The 23872-nt window shown below is 39.8% G+C and overlaps 1 protein-coding gene across 4 annotated transcripts in view; it reads right to left on the bottom strand.

Moving 5' to 3' along the window:
* PRDM6 (PR/SET domain 6) overlaps positions 1-23872 on the bottom strand; it is a 96914-nt gene that overhangs the window by 67191 nt on the left and 5851 nt on the right. For all 4 annotated transcript variants that reach the window (XM_053408157.1, XM_053408158.1, XM_053408154.1 and 1 more), the window contains exon 3: positions 6695-7002. In XM_053408157.1, the coding sequence (XP_053264132.1) occupies positions 6695-7002 (308 nt within the window). The remainder of the gene's footprint in view (positions 1-6694; positions 7003-23872) is intronic.

Below are 23872 nucleotides of genomic sequence, written 5' to 3'. Positions count from 1 at the left end.
ATTCCTCTAAAATGAGTAACCATTGTTGGTACAGTTGACAGTGTCAAGCATCTCTTAAGTAACTGGGTGTGTGCAGATGTATGCACAAAGTAATGCGCTGTTCATGGATACATGTATATTTCTGGACTAGAACCAGAAATATGGTTGACTCAAACTGCATGCTAACAACAAACAAACATAAACAAGTGAATCAGGCAATCCTTTACATGCTTACTTGGGAACTGCAAGTCCCATTCAACACATTGGGCCTGCAGTCTAGCTTTCCCTAAACAAATTGAACCATTTACATAGATGGAGCAGGACCTTCCCTCTCCCCTCTGCAGTCCTTTGTGCCCCGAAAAAACTGCTCCTTGGTGATACAGATCAATGAAAAATGATGTGGAATGTGGGACAGGACTGACAATGGAGGGTTATTGGTAAAAATCGCATCCTCCTTTACATGAACCAAGCAGCAACTTAGGATCCAAGCCAGTAAGAGTTACTTCTGAGTAAACATGCATAAAATTGCACTATTAGTAAGATAGGGTTTATTTAGTAGCAGATAAGCAAGAGAACTACAATACTCATGGTAGCTAGTCAACAGAATTCCAACAATCCCTAAAACGGTTGTGGAGCAAACCGAGTTACAGAAATTTACTTCTACACTTACTTTCCTGCAGAGATGTTGAACCGAAAATGGTACTGTAGCTGAAATCCTATATGCATTTTCTTGGGAATAAACCCCACTGAATTCTGTGAGACTTACTTCTGAGTAGACAGTGTTAGGACTATAGATTAGACCAAATTTGCATCCCAACTCTAACTAATTTCCCTACAAGTTAGAGAACAGAAATGTTTCTAGCAGAATCAGTTTTACAATCTACATAAAAGTCCAAAATACTCACATTTTTTAAAAAAATGTAATAAAAGAGGAGTCTCGTGTAAGACTATATTTTCCCACTATATTAGGCATAAAGTATAGCTCTTTTACTCTCCATATTGAGAACTGTAATAATAACATTACTAAGGTTTATTTTCAGGGCAAAATTATTTGAATTTCATGAACATGACATATTTGAAACAGAGCTGACAAGCAGTCTAGAATTCTAGATGATGGATTGCTGAGAAACATAATTTTCATCTTAATAAAGCTATGGTTTGCACATAATTTTATCCCCTTGTGCTTTCCTGCATCAAAAACCTAGACTTAAATGTAGCTTAGGGAATCTTGAGGCAAATCTATCAGTACAACTGGAACTTGCTCCTTACTAGGGAAAAAAGGTAAAGATTGTAGCTCTTTTTTGTATCCATGAGAAACGTACCCTCAAATTTCCCATAAGCAGATTCAAAATGTCTTGTGTAAATGGACCCTTGGCCATTTTAATTACAGCACAGTCAAATGTGTAGGCTCCCTAGGATTTAAATGTCTTTTTATGACCCCTGCCCTCAGCTGATCTTATTTCTATTGTATTCAACTGCTTTCACTCATTAAATGAGTGATGCACCCTGATCAAAATAAGCCACCTTCTCTTAATATTCACATGTATAGAATGTGGATGAAAAAGCTGCTCAGCCATGAAGCTCACTGGGTGACCCTCGGCCCATTATAAGTCTTTCAGCCTGACCCACCACACAGGGTTGTTGTTTTTTTAAAATATTTTTTATTAAGGATTTTCTTGTTTTACAGAAGTGTAGTGCCTCGTATTTTCTTCTTCTTCTTCCATGTAACATTTTTACAAATCCGTTTCATTTGTTGAGGCATTAGGGGGAGAAGAAAAAAGAAAGAAAAAAGAAAGGGGGGCTGGAGAGAGGGAAGATGGATGGGGGTGGGGTCGGGTGGCGGTGTTTCTATTATGTTTAATGTATGTAGAGTTTGGTGTCAGCGTTGCTTGTGTTGTTCACTTGTGTTCCTTTGGTGGTGAGAGAGGTTGGGGTTGGCCTAGGGTGTGATTGTTTGCTTGTGATTGGCTGTGGTGATCTTTGTTTTCGTGTGTGAGTGAGGTGGGTGGGTGTTTTGGATCAGGTTAGCCATATTGATTTGTATGCTGTTGGTGGATTATTGTCATTGTCCTACCACACAGGGTTGTTGTGAGGATAAAATGGGGAGAAAGAGAAAGGTAGGATATTAATGTAATACATAAAAAATAAAATATGTATATATTTTAAGTGTAGTGGAGATAATGAGAACACAACTTTGTGTTCATGCTACTCCTGATATGCTTAAAATGTTTTCTGTACCTCTTTCCCCCCCCTAGTTGTTGGATGGGACTACAAGGGTCCGCCTTTAATAGTATTTAAGTGCCTTTGAAATTGAAAAGATTTGTTAGTTGTGAAAACTAGCTTCACGGATTTCAGCAGGGATTAAGCACAACTAATTGTCTCAGGAATAATGAGAGCTCCCTCTGAATCTTAGATTCCAAGTGCCAGGTTAAGATCTTAAACACAATTCCATTGATTTAATTTCCATTCGGTTGGACCCAGAGACAGACAAGCGGAACTCTACTCACACAGCAGAGCTTTCCTGGCTGCCCCACCCACCTCCTGAGTTAAGGGACCCTTTGGAATTACATTTAATGGGACGCATGGGAATGAAGTGCAACTAGGAAACTGGGATAATTCAGTGAAGCTGCTTTACACAAGTGGAGGTGTACTTTCACGTAAATCAAGCTATCTGTGGATCCAAGCTATAAAATCTGAGACAGCCATGTAAAGGCATCTTTACTTTTTTTAGGTGACAAAACATACTATATAATCTTTTTAAAGAACATATCGGAAAATAAACTCTTCCAACATTCCAAATTATTGCTGCTGTTGTTATAATTACTAAAACTACTACTACTATAACAGGTTTCCTGGGAGCTGTACAAAGACTAAATATAACGTAGATCTTGACTGCAAACTTGCAATCTAATAAAGTGCCCCACATTACAAGAGATTCTTAAATATCCCACAGACAGGGAAAGCGTTAACTCATTTCTGGTGCACAAAGACTTAGGTGAACAATTTATGACCATAAAAATTAAGAGTCAATAGAATCTTATGCTTCCATAGATCTGTCAATGGAACTTCAGCAAACGTTTTCAACTCTGTGCTCTAAACAGTTACAATTCCCTACCTCAATGTTGGGGGGGGGCAGCAAATTGCCATCCACAGCTTTCCAGACCTTTATTTTACTAAAACCTTAAAGTCTGAAAAACTTCAATAACAAGAACATTCAAGCCTTTAAAATGTCTGCATTATATTCCAATGGAATTTAAAGTGTGGCCTCTATGCATTCCTTAAGTCTAGTCTTATTACAATTTGATGTTAAACAGAAAGTGGAAACCTTACGCAACTAGATTAATTTTTCTCCTGGGAATAAAGACACATTAATAACTGAGATAATCTTTTCATATATGTTGGAAGCGAGTGCAGTTTCACTTCTTTGTTAGAAAACACATTAAGAGAAAATTATCTCATTCTCATCAATAAGCCCCAATTTCTTTTTTAAAAGGGTTGCTTTCTTTGCAACAAGGTTAGGAAAGAATTGTTTTCATTAACTCGGAATGAACAAACTCTAGAAATATTATTGAATTCGGATGGAATCAATTTATGTCTTAGAAAGAACAGTGTTTACTTGCTAACCCAGCAATATTTTTTTGCTTTAAATAAATCAGTGTTTATTGTATTTTCATAACGCACAAGCAAATTCTGCATTGGTTAAAAAAATGGCCAAAGGAAAAATTAAAGGAGTCACAAGTAAAATGATTCATATTTTTGGCTTTCAAAAGAGACGATCTTTTCTGTAAGCTATAAAAAGGACTTGGCTGATTGATAAAGAACTATATAATTTCCCAATGAACACCCATAGGTGTCAGGCCATGTCGTGAGGTAATGGAATGGTGTTTAATTTACTTCAAACTGCTGTACATTGAACTGTATGGATTACATACAAAGCAAACACTGAATGTGTGGCAGGAGCTCTAACACAGGCATGCCAAAAAATATGTCCAAAGTGTCCAACTATACATCAAATGCAATAATCCAGATGTTTGCCAAAGCAAAGCAAATAAAAGAGCACCACATCTGGACTGGTGTTTAATTGTCTTTGCAATGGTCCTTCATGTTTTTTATTCATGATGAAAACTACTATGGGAGCATTCAGAATCAGCATTTTCAGAGTGCATGAACAGCACTATGATTAGGAAGCTGGATGCGCATTTAGTGTGCCAATTATGTTGAACATCCTCATTCTGAGAATCTTAACGGATTTTGCTACAGAGCGGTTTGTATAGCATAAATACAACTGGGCTGCCATTTTCTCCCCTCCGGTGTCTTCTACATGTACTGTATTGCAACAATGACCCTCATTTTTAAAATATAGCCTTTGATCTATTCTGTCCCTTCATATACTTTAGAATTTCACTCCTTCCATTTGCCTCCAAACCACTGCCACAAACTCCGACTGCTTCCCCTGTATTTTCTCAAAATCCTCTTTAGACCCACTACAAGCTGGCTTCCATCATCTGCACTGCACTGAAACTATATTCATCCTGCTTGACTACCTTCGGCTGCTTCTATCCTGGTTAACTCCCTTTATACCTTGGTGTCCACGATTCTGTTCTCATCGACTGCTTTTCCAACATCACTCATTCAGTATTTCAACCCTGGGCACCTTTTTCCTCTGCTTTCCTCTCTGTTGTGGGGCTTCAGGGACCTATTCTTGGCTCTTTGCTATTCTCTCTACACACAAAAATCTTGTGCTTTATGCTGATGATATCTAGTTCCATTTCTCTGACTGAGAACATTCTCTTTCCATCCAATACATCAACTGCCTGCCTAATATTTCTTGCATTGGCATCTCAAACTTAGTACATTTAAGAACAAACTCTTCATTTTTCTTCCCAATTCTTCCTCTCTTCCCCTGCTCTCTACATTCATTGGCCCTCTTCAAAATCCATCTTGTAAATCAGGCACAAAGCTTTGAATTTATCTTTGATTGTCTCCTCTTCTTTGCTACGTACAGTCCATTTTGAAGTCGTGTGATTCTTTCTATACCACAGTGTGAAAATACAGCTGTTCCTCTTATACACCCCCCCCTTGGTAAACTACCTAGCCTTTAGTACTGCAATTGTCTCTCTAATTTTGTTGTCACACCTCAGCCTTCTCTGTTTTACAAATTCAATTCTTTTAATTCAGATCACAAGGCTCTCCTCATTTAATCGCTACAATGGCTTCCTATTTGCTTCCCCATTTGCTTCTGTACTTAGCACTTCATAGGATGTGACATGTGTGAAGACAACTATAATCAGGAGTGTTCCCTGTGCATAGGTCTTTTCCTCTACACCAGTGGTTCCCAACCTTTTTTTGGCCATGCTCCACCTAAGCATCTCTAAAATCCTGATCCACCCCTCCCTCCCCCCCCCCCGTGACATATAGTTCTTATTATTCAAAAAGTGAGCTCCTATTCATGTGGAGGAAGCCTAAAAGGCTTAACTGTTAATAACTCATTCCCAAATTGCCCCCTTAAAAATCAAATTGCCCCCCTGGGGGGTACCCCACGTGGGGAACCATGGCCCAACACTTTCTGTCACTTAGTGAGCACCTGAGATAACTGAGTAGCTTTTAGATCAGCTACAGCAGAAGTGGGGAACTCAGTTTAGATGGCTCACCAGATCCTTCCTCACTCCTTGTGGGTCAACTTAACAGGTGGGCAGATCACTGACCTGTCAATCAACAGATGGGATAATAACATCAAGTGTTTGACACAAGTGAAAGTTCATAGGCAGTGGCTGTAACAGCCGATCAGCTGATCAATGGTTACAGCAACTTTCTTTGAAGACATGCTTTCTGCACCAGTCAACTGATTAGGGTACTAGGTGTGTGCTTTCCAAGAGGCTCTTTAAACCACAGTTCTCCATTTCAAAAGTAATGGGGGATCTGTAGTTTTATGTTGGTTTACTAATCAGGATAAAAACATGGTTTAAGATCCTGTGCTGCTTAATAAACCAACATTAATACACAATTATCTGTTTGGAATGAAGCAGGAAACTGTGGTTTTAAAAGCCCAGGAATCCAACACCATAATCAGCATATTAGAGAGGTGGGGAAGAAAGAGTTGGCCTGATTCGCAGCTTTATAGTTTACAAAGCTAGAAATGTTACATTTTTAAAAGGCCCTGTAAAACCCTTTGTTATTTAAAACAGGATTATAAACTAAGCTGACTTTTCTTTCATCGAACAACAGAGGATTAGTACCTGCTTTGGCAGCTAATACAGAAGCTAATAGAAAAATTGCTCTCTTTTTTCACTTTTTGAATTAGCTGCATATGGTTCACACTATGTCAGAAGTAAAAAGCAGCCCAATAACAAAATAATTTGCAAAACTCTACAAAAATTATGACTGGAGTCCTACTAATTTCAGCTAAACTTACTTCCAGTTGTTCTGCAGAACTAAAAACAATATTATTGTACATCTTTCTCAACATCTGTAAGAATCTGTTTTATTAAAAATATATATACTGGAAGTTGCAGCTTCTTGCTACTAATAACATATCCAAACAGAAAAGATGTGAGGAACATTTATATGCCTGCATTGCTATATATACAGCATATATTTTCAAATCTATAGCAGGAGCTTTTGATAGTGGAAAAAAGCTCTTTTGAAAATCTCATGAAACAAATATTGAATGCATTATCAGACATTAAAAAACAAAATGCTTTGAACTGTGACTTACTTCCCAGAGGTGTTGGGTGTTCCTGCTTGCTCCTGCTTGCACCTTTTCTGGCAGAAGGAGAACTCCCTGGAAAGGCCCGATCCAGGTGCCCTGCTGAATCCTTTGAGCAGCACAGATGCCATAGGCCAAACCAGGCACAGTGCTGGTGCACAGACACACTTCCCGGGGCAGATCCCGAAGCCACTCAGGAATCTCAGGTGGAGGGGCGGCGGCAGCTGCACTACTAGTGCCCACCAGACGGCGTAAAGAGTGCAAAGGGCCATGCATGGGGCACTCTCCATTACGATTATCTGCACACATGTCACATCCTATAGAGCAAAGACAAAAAACAAAAAGGAATTAGCTTGTCACAGCTAGGCTACTGCCATCAGATCTCATGGCCGAGATATGTGGATTAATCCACCATTTTTAAAAATAGGAACATATAAACATACTCTTGTTGTGTGCTCATCTTTCATATCTCAACCACCGTTATAATACATATATGCATAAACAGCATCATGTTCCCAAGGTAAACCTATTTGGGACATTAGAAGGTGTACAGAAGGTTCATTCAAGCAAAGCCTGAACACATTCACATGCATTCATAGGCTTTTAAAGCTATTATTTTTAAGAGTTGGCTTAGGTTCACATTCTGGCCACTTTAAGGTACTTTTCTGTTCTGTTCAGTTGCTCACAATGACCAAGACTTTAATCTACACAGGGCCAGCCCTGCCATTAGGCAAAAGGATGAGTCAGGCCATGGATACTGAGTTGAAGCAACCTCTGGCCCCCTCCTGCAGTTGTTCCTCCTGATCTTCCCTCCCACTGCCATTCTCATACCAGAGGACTGGCTCTCTGGTAACGGCAATATTTTGTGCTACTTTTTACTAGTATTGTTTAAAGCACCCTATTTTACTTTGCTTCATCACTGCTTCCATATCTAACATACATATTCTATTTCCCTTTATCTGCATAAACTGCATTATCCTGAAGTCACTGGACTGTCCTTCAGCTTGGCAATTTCTAGCTATGTTTTCTACAGATGTCTTCAATGACATAAGCACTGCGTTTTTTATAGGCTATGTATTCATCCATTTATGTCTGAAACTTTATTTTTATCCTTTTTTAAAAAATAAATGAATTATCGGTTAAAATTAGTTTAAAATGCTTTAAATGCATTATTTTTACATGTTTTCAAACATTTGTTAGGATTTGCTACGTTTTGTTGTCTTATTATCAGCTCATGGACAGAGCAATCCTAACTGGAGCAAACAGTGGATCCACCATTCAAACACATGCTGGACCACGCCAACAAAAGTAGAAGGTTGGGGGACATTTGTTTATTTTCTTCATATTTCGCTACACCAGCTCCAGGCTGGTGTACCTGAGGGTGCTGAGGACCCAGCCCCTTGAGGGATCTCGATGACTTTGGATCCAGATCTAAACCCACTGGTGCCCTGCCACTACTCTGAAACGTGTCTTTTCAGGGTTTTCTATTGGCTACTGCCATTGAGGAAACCACAAATTGTAGCTTTCACCTGAATGGGCACTGCTGGTGCCTCCACCACTCCAACTGGTGCCAGTCCTGCCACCAATGAATGCTTGTGAGAAAGCAACTCCATGCCATTCAACACATCCCCTCAGTAATCCATATTGTGGGGGTGTTGGATTACACTGCATCCTTTCGCATAAATATTCAAATATGTTGTTGACATGGGAAGTGTTATTGCATTTAGTATGTTTGATATGTTGTTGCTGTACTCTTGTCCCGATATGACACACAGTAAACTGTCTGGATATGCCAACATTTATATTTTACTATCTGCTTCTGTTTTCATTATTTGTTTGCTTCTTGTGTATTCTAAGTAAGATTCTATATTTTTCTGTCTATAAAACACCCCCATGTATAAGACGCCCCCTATTTTGGGGGGACTCCGATTTAAGAAAATGGGGGGGGAGATCTATCTGTGTATAAGACACCCCCAAATTATGGACATTATTTTTTAGGGGGGGAAACCTAGTCTTATACATGGAAAAATATGATACTTTGGGCACAGTCTTCTGTGGGGAAAGTAGCGCACAAAGTAAACCAATAATGACTAATTGAAATTATCATGAAAATAAGATGTGTAGTGACTGTGGTAGGGTACAGAAATACTAATCTCCCAAGTTTTCACTAGCCATGATTTCACTTAAGGCTTTTAGTCAAATAATTTTCACACAATTATTTCTGAAGAAATGTTTACTCGTTTCCACAGTAAAATGTAAATGCATGTTATGTTTATGCCAACTTTATGAATGGAAAGCTATTCATGAAACTACACCTTTGGCCCTTCATATTTCAGGGTGGGAGTCTACTAAACTGTGTGAATCGAATGAGACCTGCTCGTGCAATGGGAGTTTCTTCCTGCACTCCCTAAACCTGTCCTGGAGGGCTCGGGGAACCCCTATAACAGGTTTCGGGGGCACACATGGGGAGAAGAGTGAGGAACAAGTCTTGTAGTACAAGCAGATCTCATTCCCCATGTGCATGCCCCACTTATCAGCCCCTTCAATTTTAGTTCAGTATTATAATATGTTTCTAATCTTTACTGACACCAGAAAATGTTATGTACATACAGTAACTAAAGCACAGCATCCTTATGATACATTAAAATTTTACTATTTTTTCCCCTTATATGAATAAAAAGGACTTCAGAAGTTTTCATTTTATTCTGTTTCATGTTAATGGTTTCCATATTCTTTACATGAAGGTTCTGGACTTTCAAGAGAACAGTTCATGCTCAGAAATATGTTTTGCAACTAAAATAAAAATGAATCCCTTTGAATCAATTACAGTTCCTGGCACATTTTATACATTGTAACACAATTAAAGGTTTCAGACAACTCTTTTCCAGAAATATTTTCAAAAAGTAGTACTTGTTCTACATTATTTACACAGCAATTACTTTCCCCCTGATAATTCTGCATCATACACATCCAGCAGCTAAAAATAAAACAAAAATATTCACCAGTTGGTTAGGGATTTGGTGGTCGAAACCACAAATCTGGAATAAGTAAGCAGCCTAAAACCACAGGTTATAAACCCAGCAGGACTGTCACGGCCTTCTTGCCTCCTATGTTAGATAAACTTCAATACAGTATACTGTGTAAGAATCTTTCAGAGAAGTACAAAAAGTTTCTACCTATTCAATGTGATTATGAGTCACATAACTAAAATGCAGCCTCTTATTTCTGCAGTTGATAACTTACACACGTATATTATGGCACCTAGGTGCAATTTATCACTGCTCAAGTTAATTTATCACTGTTCAAAGGCTCATAATTAATTACCATATATACTCGAGTATAAGCCAACTTTTTCAGCACATTTTTTGTGCTGAAAAAGCCCCCCTCGGCTGATACTCGAGTGAGGGTCCCACTTACTGTTTGCTGCCACCACTCGTGCCGCCGCCGCTCTGCCAAGCGCGGCTCCTGTGCCTGCCCTTGCGAGCGGCAGAGGCTGTTGTTGGCGGAGGAAGAGGAACGAGCAGCCCAAAAGCAGCCCTCTTGGGCTGCTCCTTCCTCCTCCTCCACCTTTGCCGCTGTCGGCATTTCCCACCCTAGGTTTATACTCAAGTCAATAAGTTTTCCAAGTTTTTTGTGGTAAAATTAGGTGCCTCGGCTTATATTCGGGTCGGCTTATACTCGAGTATATACGGTACATGCTTTTTTTTTTACAACCATCTAGATGAACAGTAAATCAGAATATATATATTAAAATATAATTAATTTGAAGATTCCTTTAAAAATGCAAGGCTGTAAGGAATACTGTACCGCATTAAGCAGCAAAGTAAAACAGTTATCCTCCAGCTGTTAAGCACCTTTGCCAAAAATCTGATTGAAGTGCACTTCAGTGTACAAAATGGGATTTTTGACTTTTTCTTTGAACAGCTGATCTCTATACATATTACTTTTTTAAGGTCCTAGATTTCAACAGCAGTTTGCCATGAAACACTGGATGCTAGTGTTTGAGACACGTGAACCCGAAGCTGGGACAGCTCAGCTAGTAGAGCACAAGACTCTTAATCTCAGGGTTCTGGGTTTGAGCCCCACGTTGAGCAAAGGATTCCTGAATTGCAAGGGATACACTAGATCACCCTTGTGTTCCCTTCCAACTCTACAATTCTAGGCCACAAACAACTAGTTACCTTCCAATTCTAAGATTCTATGACATAGTTATTTAGAGTCAGGAAAATCACTTGGTACTCTATTAGGTCCACTTGGAGTGGTACATACTTACAAGTGAGTATGTTAGGGATTCCAACTAAAAGCCAGGTTCAGGTGTAATATTGCTGACCCAACAAACTATGGTCAGTTGAAGAAGGAATGAGTGATGAGCTCAAGTGTTCCCTCCTTCCTTTTCATGTCCAGCTGAGGAGACTTTCTGGTTTGCGAAACAATCATTTCCCCAAGGCATCCAAACTGACAAACTCTAGTTTAAGCACTGCCTGCAACTAAAACTTTTCTGCAATCTTGGATTGCAGGCAGCACTTAAACACAATTCCTGGTCAAGACACCCTGAGCGAACTATGATTTAACAAATCATGAAGTCACTTCTGCAGCCAGGTATATGAAAGTGGAAGATAAAAAGAGCTTTCAGACTCATTGCTTTCCGCCCACTCTAACAAACTATAATCTGTTGGACTAGAATCATTATGTATGAACCAACCCACAGAGATACAGGACATTTGGCTGTGGTCAAAAGGATTATAAATCCTATATACAATCCTATCCCATCCTCAGATGAAATACTTGAAATCACTTTAATTCTGTTGGCTTCAATGCAATTTAAGCTTACTTAAATCCTTTTATTTGTACCCAGAAATTATTTTGGATCAAGATGATAATTCCTGTTAATACAGGCAGATATATTCCCTAGTGCTGTAGAAAACTACAGAAGCTAATGCTGATAAAAGTGGCATTAAGGCTCCATGCATTTCTTTAATGCTTTGTGAAGAAGAGATAGGCTGTTGTCTACACTTTCTTCCTATTTCCCTCATAACCTTTTTCTTTCATTTCATAGGTGTAAAACTAAAATTTCTCACTACTGAATATTCGCATACACGTTCAAACTATGGACCATTACTTTTATTTTGGAAGCCTATTATATAGGATGTGGTTTGGAAAATATCATATAAACACTACATATATGCATTGCTTTTGTTAAACCCTGTTTAAGGTATGACACAAATATACCGTATTTGAAAAAGCACACAGACATGGAAATGTTCCAAGCAGTGCGTGCCAGGCTATTTTGCACCCTAGGCAAGGCTTACATCACCAAAAAAATATTGCTAACTTCAGTTTTCAAAAACTGATGTCATGTAGAAATGATAACATTATTCAAAATATAAATTTCTGATATTTTATTTTTATATTTTGAATAATTTTATCATTTTTACAAGCCATGTGTTTCTGAAAATTGAAGTTAGCCTTTTTTGGTTATATAACAAAAAATAATCTGTATAAAACTGTGTCCGCAAGGTCAGTACTGCACTCCTCTGAGGTCTGTACTCTACTCAGCTGCCTAGTTTGCCTAATGATATCGCCCGCCCTGGTTCCAAGGACAATTGTTTGCTAGTGGTATCATTACTACATGCCAGACCACAATCCTGAAATCAATTAAAGCAGGATCCTTGAACCCTGGTTTAGTTCCATTACCTTCTATAAACTATACCACTTGGTTACGTCAATCCTTACACCTCTGAAAGCAATACAATTTGCTTTTGAGTAAGTATGTGTAAGACAGAGGAGCACATGCAAAAAATTAAGTGTTTTGTGGACTGCACTGTAATTGAAATGTGAGATGAGAAAGATGCAGCCTAGAGTGGACACCATCCTAGATAGGAAAATAGCTCAAGAACATGTTTCCCACTACAAAGGGGTGGAAATTCAAGGAAGCCTACTCCATGGAGGGGGGAATGCAATTTTACAGTATTTGTTTGAAAGCATTTATGAACCACTGAATATTTTTTTAAAATCTCTAATCAGTGTACAACATAAGATCAATAAACAATATCATTAAAACAAAAATATAACATAAAACCAGTAAAAGAACATAAAAGAACCAGTAAAAGCACATAAACAGAGTTTCAGGGAATTCAAACAAATAAAAACAGAGCCTGGTTTCATGGGTCAGGGAAAGCTTGGCACTATCATTTGATTTATACTAATCTTCTTTAAGCAAAATCAATAATAAACCCAATTGATTGTTTCTTATAAAGAATGAACACATGCTGGCTAGCCCCAAAACTAAACTTGCAACCATTCTCTCCCCCCCACCCAAAAAAACCCTCCCTCTAACCTTTCATTATAGCCTCTTTAAGATTTCTTTTACTGTATGAATCTGGGGGGGGGATCTTGTTGGAAAGTCTTAAGATTTAGGAAACGACTGATCAAGATTTCAGTTACTTTTCAGAGCAGACCCTTGATTCTGGAATAATTTGTTCCCTGCTGACAATCTTTTAGATGTGTAACCTCCTCCCAGCTTCCTGATTATTAATGGCTCTCTTGGAGACACCATGTCTACTGAACAGCTTCAATTAAATGAAGCCAAAGCATCTTTTTTACTCCAGCCAGGCAGCTTTAAGCTCAAACTTCTGCACTCTGCCACTAGATATGTAACATCATTCACTTTTACACATACATGAGGGTTTTAGAACCTCTGATAAAACATAAAAATATGAGATAGACATACATGCTGGAATCAATAGCTTTTTTGGGGGGGAGGGACACTCTTTGCTCCTTTCCTGTAAAAGAAATAAAAACGAGTACTGTACTACAAAAAATTAGGGGGGTGGGATGTAGACTACATAAATGCCAATTGTTTCCCAGCTCTAAGAGTAGATTCCACCTGTGGAAACTATGCTAATAGACAAATAAACAAGTGATCTGCTTGACTTATGTAAAGAATGTGCTTGCTTTATGCATTTTCCTTATTTATACTGAAACTGCATATCCAGAAAGACTGACAACAGTTTCTATAGCCAGAATTGCTAGCATATATAGTCATAAAATTATTATAAATGTCTTGGCTATTTACTCTGAACACTATCTAAGCTACAAGCATTATTCATGATGTAATATAAACCCAACTTTACAATTTGCTGAATTCTACTATATTCCAAAAGGCATTCCAAGATTATCTGAGTACATAAATATATGTTTGCCTTGATTTCAGAGTAGGTCTGTAAAACTGAATTTTACAGTATTTTTATTGTGTCCCCAGTATTTATAATGCTATTTAAATGCTGACCACAATGTTCCATTTTTTAAAAAAGCATACCATTCAAATCCTAAACTCATTATTTGGAAGTAGCTGAAATAGTTCTGCTCAAGTATTTAGGAGTCAAGCATACCTCTAAATGAGTTTATACATAAATTTCATTCAGATTAATTGAAAACTAAATGCAAGGTGGCCCAGTCCCATTCAGTGTAAAGAAGTAGCTCCTATTGGCTTCAGTAGAATTTGCATCATACAATTCATAACATGGATACAAATTGTATTAATTTTAGTTAACTCTACTTCTAAGCCGTATGCACTTAGAAACTATATAGATGTACATCTAAATCCAATGCACACAGCGTATAAGTCTGTTCCACTGAAATCAGTCTGCTTACCTGATGTATAAAGACTGCTTTTCGCAATGTGAATATTTGTTTCAAAATAATAATAATAATAATTGGTAAAGTGTAAATGGTGCAATTAACCTTTTTGCTACAGCTATACAGATCAGAAAGATGTGGAATTTATCTGCTCCCTGATCCATTTACAAGAAACTGGAATTTACACATGTAATACACTGCTCAGGACACATATTAGTATTTCCCTTTTTTAAATAAGAAAGAAAGGGAGAAACCGCTCATTTCCAAGGAAATAGAAATGGGGGAACCTACATTTCAAAGCAAACTAAGTGATACAAGGGAAGAGATCAGCAATCTGTATGAATAATTAGTTATAAAGAGAAAACTGCAACATAGGCCACATTCTGATTTACTGCATTTATCAAGAGAAAATTCTAATACCATAGTCCGAACTTCCCGTTAGATGTAGAGAAATCCAAGAATCTTGAAACCAGGAGATTTTAATTGAGGTTCCTTAAGGTGCATGTGAAGCTACTACTGTGACTTTGACATAAGTAACAGAACAAGTCTGATATTTTCAGAAGATCTGTCATGAAGGGCAACAAAGAGTCGGAGACATGAGGAACTGCTTCTTCCCTACATTTTTGACCACAGAATTAACTCTTGAAACTAGAAGGAGCTGTTCTGTTTACTTCAGTAGGCTTTTTGAACAGGCTCCTAATCAGCAAGAGGAAAAGGTAGAAGATTGTCACAATATATTGGATAGACAATAAAATAGTGGCAACTTTTATTGCAGGGGAAATTTATTCTGTAAATTAAGAAATAAGTTGCAGTAAAAGCATTTGAATGGGGTTCATGGTGCATTTTAAGGCTGCGATCCTACACACACACTTTCCTAGGGATAAGTTCCCATTAAACTAATGAGACTCACTTTCGAATAGACATGTACAGAATTGCACTGCAAAAGTCTCATGCAAGAATTTACACTTACAGCACAGTTCTATTCATATCTCCTCAAAAGTAAGTCCCACTGAGATCAATAAGAGCTTACTCCCAAGTAAGTGGGTATAGAATTGCAGGCTTGACTATTTCCTGGGGGAACTGTTAACAAAGGTTTCTTACATGATCCTCTTAGGAAGAATCAGTTGTAAACAAACAAACAAAACCCAAATACATTAGGGTTGTCAGTGAATTAGAGGTTTTTAGTCGATTAACTGTCGTGTTTTTTTACCAATTAATCAATTAATTAACTGGATGCAGTAAACATTACACTTCCTCAACAGAGATCATAGCAGCTGATGACAATAACATTTTTTCTTGATACGCACAATGATTCCGAGTATGATTAAAAAGGTAAAGGTACCCCTGCCCATACGGGCCAGTCTTGCCAGACTCTAGGGTTGTGCGCTCATCTCACTCTATAGGCTGGGAGCCAGCGCTGTCCGCAGACACTTCCGGGTCACGTGGCCAGCGTGACAAGCTGCATCTGGCGAGCCAGCGCAGCACACAGAACGCCGTTTACCTTCCCGCTGGTAAGCGGTCCCTATTTATCTACTTGCACCCGGAGGTGCTTTCGAACTGCTGGTTGGCAGGCGCTGGGACCGAATGACGGGAGCGCACGCGCCCGCCGCAGGGATTCGAACCGCCGACTCAGCAGTAATTCCCATGGAGTTCAGCAGGCTTTACTTCCAAGAAAGTGTGCTTAGGACTGCTGCAATCCACCGAACCCAAGTCTCACTGAACTCAGTGGAAGTTACTTCTGAGTAAACATACAAACTTTTGTGCTACATATAACAGACTTTACTGCTTGGAAAAGCGGCATAACAACTACGCCAGAATAAAAAGCAATAGGTGGATTGGACCCCACATAATATGAGTCAGACCCATTGGTCCATCTAGCTCAGTGCTGTTTGCACCAACTGCCAGTAGCTCTCCAGGGCTTCAGGACGGTTCTCTTCCAGCCTTACCTAGAGATACTGGGAATTGAATTGAGACCTTCTGCATACAAGGCAGATGCTCTCCACTGAGCTTCCCATCTGCAAGTTTATACAATAAGAATATATATATATATATATATATATATATATATATATATATATATATACCGTATTTTTCGCTCTATAACACGCACCAGACCATAACACGCACGTAGTTTTTAGAAGAGGAAAACAAGAAAAAAAATATTCTAAACGAAACAGTGGATATATGATTTTTGTGGATCATGCTGTGGCCACAGACATGTGATCTGACAGTAAGTTTGGAGTAGCCCAATGCAAAAATCCTGAGGATCCATGTGGATCCATGCTTTGTAACCACGTTTTAATTGGGGAAGGAAGGAAAAGCACTCAAGGGACAAGGAGCATGCGTGGGGTGTGTGGAGAAGGATGCTGCTAATAATGCAGAAGAGGGGTTTAAGGGGAGAAGAAGCACGCGTGGGGTGGGTGGAGAAGGATGCTGCTAATAATGAAGAAGAGGGGTATATGGGGAGAAGGCTCCTCTCCCCTCCCGCTTTGCTCCTTTAAAGAAGCAGGCTCTCTGTCCCTCTCTCCTCCCCACTCAGTGGCTCTTCTCCCGCTTTGCTGTTTCAAAGCGAGCCACGGAGGAGGGAAGGAAGGGGAACCATGGATCCTCTGCTCACGACTGCAGCAGATCCCCCCGCCATCCGTAGGCATTCGCTCCATAACACGCACAGACATTTCCCCTTACTTTCTAGGAGGAAAAAAGTGAGTGTTATGGTGCAAAAAATACGGTATATATCACACCATCAATGCTGTAGAAGTCATTATTGTTGGCCAGTGCTTTTTATTAAAAAAAAAAACCAACAACACTAGAAGTCACTGAATTGGCTACTAATAAAATATGTTAACTTCTCTTATCCATTAATAGTTTAATCTCTTCCGTCTTAAAATGTGCATGGTTATCTCTACCGTCCCAATTTTACAAACAAGGAATGCCTTGTGTTATCTGTTATTTAACTGTTCGAACATACCTGCACAAATAAATAGCAGTATAATTGTCTCAAATCCAACAGTTAATTTTCAACAGTACATAAACACCACCATCATACAATAAAAATAAAAACACCTAATGAAAATACAGGGGCAGACTTTGGTCTTAATTTTCAGCAGCTCCCTGTGCGAGGCCAAAATTAGGCGCCCTCCCCTACGACCTTTTGCCTTCTGTTCTGCATGTGCACTACATCATAGTTGTGATGCCCTTCAGTCACCCCTCAGTTCAGTGTGGGGAAACCAGCACCCAATCTGCCTTTGGAAAATACTTGTGATACTGCTATGCAATGAACCGACCATTCACTAAATCTTAAAGAGTTTGGTATCTAAGGATGCGTCATACTAAAGTCAGCTAATCTATGGCAACTTACACAATCAAGCATTTTCACATACTGCACAATTATTATTTTTTAAGGCATTTTTGAGTTTCATGTGTGCCATGTTCGAATGTCGCCCGTGTAAGAAAGAAAGCAAAAGCAAACACACATTTTTACTCAGTGTGTATTTTATATTTACCATACTCTTCCATGTGTAAGACTAGGGTTTTTTACTTTAAAATAAGGTTAAAAATCTGGATAGTGCATGTGTCCATTTTTTAAATTTGGGGTCCCCAAAAGTAGGGGGCATCTTATACATGGGGGCGTCTTATACACGGGAAAATATGGTATATTACATATTAATTTAAGCAAATACAATTTAGTCCCATCTACGAAGTTTAAGTGAATTTTATGGGGAAATATCTACCTTTTTAATAGACACTGGCACAGTTAGTATAACTGCTCGACACTAAAGGGTTGGTTGAAATCTATATATTTACTTCATTTCTAACTCACACAAACCTTGAGCAAAAGATGGTCAAGCTTTTTCATCATAAAAAAGCCAGGAGTTCTTAAAAGTACATAAAATATGAAGCTAAAACTGAACAAAATATACAAATAAATAATACAGCATCACATCTTGGGGCACGAACAATTCCTACTTTTTATAAAACTGGGTACACAAATTTTTGGAAACATTCAGGGTCAGACATCAGGGGCAAGAGGGCTTCTGAAACAAAATGAAACCTTCACTCATGCCTCTCCAAACCACCTTGCTATTTTTATATAAGGCATCAATAGGATCAGATAATCAGCCAATCCTCCTTTAGTTTTCACAAGTATGCATTTTTGTAAGACAAAACTGCATGGGAACCGTGTTAGACAAGAAGTGTCTGTTCCTGACATAGCCACAGAGCAGGCTTAGGCAAACTTGGCCCTCCAGCTGTTTTGGGACAACAATTCCCACCATCCCTGACCACTGGTCCTGTTAGCTAGGGATGATGGGAGTTGTAGTCCCAAAACATCTGGAGGGCCGAGTTTGCCTATGCCTGCTATAGAGTAAGCATGGAGAACCTCCCCCCAGATATTACTGGATTTCTACTCCAATCATCCCTCACCATTGGCCATCCTGGTTGGGCTGCTGCAAGTTGAAGTTCAACAGTATCTGGAGGGCTCATAGGTTCCCCATGCCAGATTCAGACCTTCTCACTTGAGCTGTTTCTTTCTTGGTGACCTGTATTCCTACAGTTTTTCAGCTGATCTGCCCCTGTGTCTGTTCTTTCTTTTTTTAAACAAGCTAACAAAAAAACCAAGATATGAAATGCAACCACACGTTTCAAGTATCCTCTAGCTCTGCCCGAATTGGGCAATCTGATTTTCACTAGCTGAACTTTAACACAATACTAAACATAAATACAATACTAAGGGGTGAAAGCAAAGAAGTGAAAGCCATAAAAAATGAAAACAGTGTTCCAGTTACCTCTTGATAATTAATGTTGCTCAAAAGAAATTTGAATTTGCCTTTAAAAAGTAAGAAATGAATAGGTGGCCTTAAGTCCAGGATACTATAAGTCATTGCCCTATGGCCACTAATGTATTCTTTGTGCACTTTCCCCTTGTTGATAGAATGCATATTCCTTTACAATGGACAATTTTGCTATAACGTGTTGATAAAGAAGTTTCCATTCACTAGTCACAGAAAGCAAATACCTAGCACTTCACATTCATGAAACTGACAACTTGTCAATTGAGAATATGTTCTGACTTGTTTGCAGGGCAGTTAACTGATGTTGCAATCAAAAAGTGTTACTCCAGTGCATTTTCTTGTCATAGAATTGTAGAGTTGGAAGGGATCCTGAGCATCATCTAGTCTGATCCCCTGCAATGCAGGAATATGCAGCTGTCCCACACGAGGATCGAACCTGTAACCTTGGTGTCAACTTCCTTATTCTTAAAGTTGGATCTTTTGGGGAAGCAGGTTTGTTGCTAAGACTATAACCATCAACTATAACTTCACAACCTGAATGTGACTGAACCCCACCCAAAAATAGCAGCCAAAGTGTCAGCATGAGGTTGTTGTTTTTTAATGAATTGTACGCTGCACTCCCCAACTTCAAACACATACTCCTGATTGTAGGTACAACTCCTCTGAACAGCCAAGTTGATAATAATTTGCCACAAACTGTCCAATTCTTAAACCAAACTTCCCCCTCTCCCAAAGTCCTGCCCTATATAAGAGGTATACTTTGAGGCTAGCCTGCCTTTTGATTTATTAATAAATAACATAGTTTTCTGTATTAGCTGTGTTAACTCAAAATTATCTCCAGAAAAGTGTCTCGTAGTCAAAAACGGCAAGATAATTATAGGGATTTAATTTGCAATTCATACCTCTAGGGTATTTTTCACTTGCTAATATTTGGTTGAAAAACCATGACTCCAAAAATCACAATGAATCACTTGTAAATGAAAAAAAATAATAACAAGCATTCAAAGAAGCTTCTTTTTTAAATTATTATTTCTCGAACAGGAGTCCCCACCCTAAATATCATTATCAGCAACCAACTTCTGAAACTGAGGAAGTTTTAAAAGTATTTCGTGATCCAGCATGGGTTTGTTCCCCCTTTTTCCTATACATGACTTGACTAATAACTACATACAGCAACAACAAATAATAGAAACACACCAAAATTTTGTTTTTAGCAGTTACAAACCACCCAAAGTTGTTGGATATCATCAGATGGCAATGCAATAATGCATTACAAGCTAATAACTACAGGAATTCAACATGTTCTTATTCTTTGATATTTTGCACTTGGGGGGTGTTTGATATTTATTTATAATTCAATATTCAAGTTACGCCCCGCTCTGAAGGGGCCCAAGGTTGGCCAACATCCCCTGAACGTCTAAAAAAAGGAATTATCGTACACAAACCTTAGAACAGGTCTATTCCAAAGAAAATGTACCTGTGATTTAAAAAGTCTTCTCCATTTTGCACCTGGTGCTGTTGTACTGATGTGAAAAAAGAGGGCGAGGGAAAATAAAAATAATAAAAAGATTGGGGGGAAGCAAAGAGGCACCCCAGTGTGTCGTCCCACATAGCCAGGACAGGGAGGCCCGTCTGGGGAACCTGAGGAGAAGCCCCATTACCTGAAACAGAGGCAGAAAAGCCGAGTGACTAGGCCTCTTCCGAGGCCCAAAGGCAAGCAAGGCCCGCGTTTTCGAGGGAAACAGGCCTTCCTTCGGGCTCCTCTTGGGGACGCCCTTGTGGCCTCCGCCCGAAGAAACACCCTCGGAGGGGAAACTCTGCCGCCCGGCTCAGCGGCCTGTGGGCGAATAAGCGACCCTGGGAGGCGGCTCGGCGTCTCCCTCAGACCCCGCGCGAGGCGGCGGCGGCGGCAGCAGGTGATCCTATTGGTCAAGATACTCTCGGCCACCTGAGCCCCATGTGCTTCCGCGGAAGCAGCGCGCAGGCAGGGGAGGGGAAGAGCGCAGGAGGTGGAGATCTAATCCTAAAGCGATCCCTAAATCTCAAGGGCGATGCAAAGCTCGAATGATTCCAGGAAAGGAGGAAGAGATCCATAGGAGCCCCCCCCAGAAAAATATGTTGATTCAAATAGTGTGCACGCGCCGCCTCTTGTGATCGATTATGCGGAGCGATTATCACCTTCCCCCCCCATATTTGATTATGTGATTATTACCACCCCCCAAATATTTTATTCAAGTTAGCACCCCTGAGCTGAAGAGATCGGTTATCTAGCGGGAAGTTATCTGCACTCCGAGGACCTGTTTTATTATGAGCCTCCTCCGCCGGACAGACTTGCGCGCTGTTTGGAGAGCCCGCACAGGATCGGGCTGCCCATCTCGAGTTCTCGCAGCCAGGATCCGTTCATGCACACCGGTTAATCCGGGGCATCTGGATCTGAGCAGATGCGGGATTAGACGGGTTCTCTCCAAATCCGTGCAGCTCACTCAGGAGAAGTTTTGGTGGGCACTGTTATGCATATCAAAATAAATGTTGATGATTTGCAATGTAGAGGAGCCATTTTAACGTAAGTAAGTAAGCATTCCTATTTCAGGAAATTAAAACATTATGCTTAACGGGGGGGGGTGTCCATTGCACGCTTGCCACGCCACTGCCTCCGTTTAAGTGTGTGCATATATACGGAACCATCTGGTGACTTTCTTACCTTAGTTGTTTTATGGGGGGGAGGGCAGGGAAATGAATGAGAAGAGGAGAGACTACGAATTAAGCGGCTTTTGTGCGAAGCCATGTGATATGCTGGGAAAATGCGTGTGGATAGAGCGCGTGTGTATTTTGTGTGTGTGTGAGTGTATCTCGCCTCCTTCGATCGCGCGTATGAATGAATTAAATTTCGGTGTCAGGTATCAGAAGGTTAGGAGAATATTGTGTGTAGATAAACCTTGCCACCCCCTTGGCCCTGGGGGAGCCCCATATACAATGTGCAGATGATGAATGGGCTTTGGGAGAGGAGATCGAAGCGAGGGCCGCATTGCCTCCACTCTCTCCTACAAAACTATAGGGCAATTAATTGTGCCTTGTCCCCTCATCCTTCATCTCCTTGTGGCACATATCGATGGAGATTACTGCTGATGGACCATTTTATCACCTTAAATAAACAGTCACCACCTTTTCTAACCTCAATCTAATATATGGGCCGCGAGCTGCTCTCTTTAAGGGTGCTGCTGCTGCTGCTGCTGCCGCCGGCGAAACGGATGATGGAAAGTAGCTAAATCAGAGGCGTTAGTAGCAATTGGGGAAAATGCGGATTTAAAACGTAAAAGGCAGGGGACGGTCCATATTTCGCAGAGCGCTGCTGCAGGCAAACGCTCCTGTCGTTCGATCCAGTAGGACGGACAATGCAACTGCTCTCTTGTATTAGTTTGACACGATTCAGAGCAGCTGGGGTCAGAAAGATCCCTTTCTTTGTTGTCGGCGTTTCAGCGCAAGGGAGGAAGAAGAGCCGCGCCACCTCCAGTTCCGAAAGCTGCAGCGCAAGGATATAAAACACGGGTCTCTGTTGCGATCCTAAAGACCATGTCGCCTCAAACCCAAAATCACTGTCTTCCATTCCGGATTAATTAATGCGGAGTAGGTTTTTAATCCTTTCTTCTGCACGTCACGATAATTAAAAATGAATTAAAAGCCCCGTTTCTTCCAAAGGTAAGAATCGAAACATCAAAACATTTACCCCCTAAAGTGAGTAGGAGCGAGGACATTTCAAAGACTTTGACGTCAAATCCCAACTGGATTTATTTGATTTGAATGTCAGCCTTCAGTAAAAAAAAATTATGGCATATCACACATGGCCAGAAAAAGCCCTTGAGCCTCTTTTTGCGCCTCGTGTGAAGTTTGTTCATACAAAATAGAAGCTTAAAAAGAGGTTTCAAGTGGAAGGCACGTTCTGGTCAAGACAGATTTATTTCGCAGTCGCCTTTAAGACCAATACAAGCTTCAGGCGTGAAAACGCCCTAAGTTGGTCAGGATCATGGGCGTGAATCTAGCCATTAAAATGCACAACTGCCGCTTTATTTAAGCAAAATCCCATTTGATTTCCAATCCTAATGAGTCAGACTGTGACAATTTATTAGCTAGAAATGTCTCCACTTGAAACAATAACATAAATCACTTTTCCTTTTTTTCCCCCTTAAAAAATTACCCTCAAACAGATCCTCTTTGAAAATTGACTCCTGGCTAGTACCTATTGAATATTCTCTCAAATAATCTATATCTGTGATTGAGGAGCCCTAAATTAGTTAAAACCTACTCCCATTTACCTGGGAGTAAGTTCTGCCGAACTCCGTGAAACTTACTTCTGAGTATGCATGATGGCGCTCCAACGAGGCAATACTTTGCACGTCTACTCAGAAGTAAGCCCCATTCAGTTCAATGTTGTTTGGTGCCTCCAGGATTGTTAAACCTCATCTACCCAAACAGAACACACAGTGAAAAAGTAGAATATTTTGCTTTACATTTAGGCACGATATCAACTGAGAAAAATTAGCCATTCGTGGTACATATCGGAATGTCCACAGGTATTCTCACACTGGGATCCTCCTCATCTCTAGTTTATGACTTTTAAAACAGTACTATACAATAAAAGATATTCAGGTGAAACTAAGAGTCTTCTGCACTATTCCATTTGCAATTAGCATATGTCGATATTAATCATAATCATAGTCAAAGGTTGACGGAATCTGGTTATGTGAGATACAATGCAGCAAGC

Source organism: Podarcis raffonei, chromosome 11 (assembly GCF_027172205.1).
Source record: "Podarcis raffonei isolate rPodRaf1 chromosome 11, rPodRaf1.pri, whole genome shotgun sequence".
NCBI lineage: Eukaryota > Metazoa > Chordata > Lepidosauria > Squamata > Lacertidae > Podarcis > Podarcis raffonei.
The sequence above is the reverse complement of the archived record's forward strand: the minus strand, read 5'-3'. Positions and strand labels throughout refer to the sequence as shown.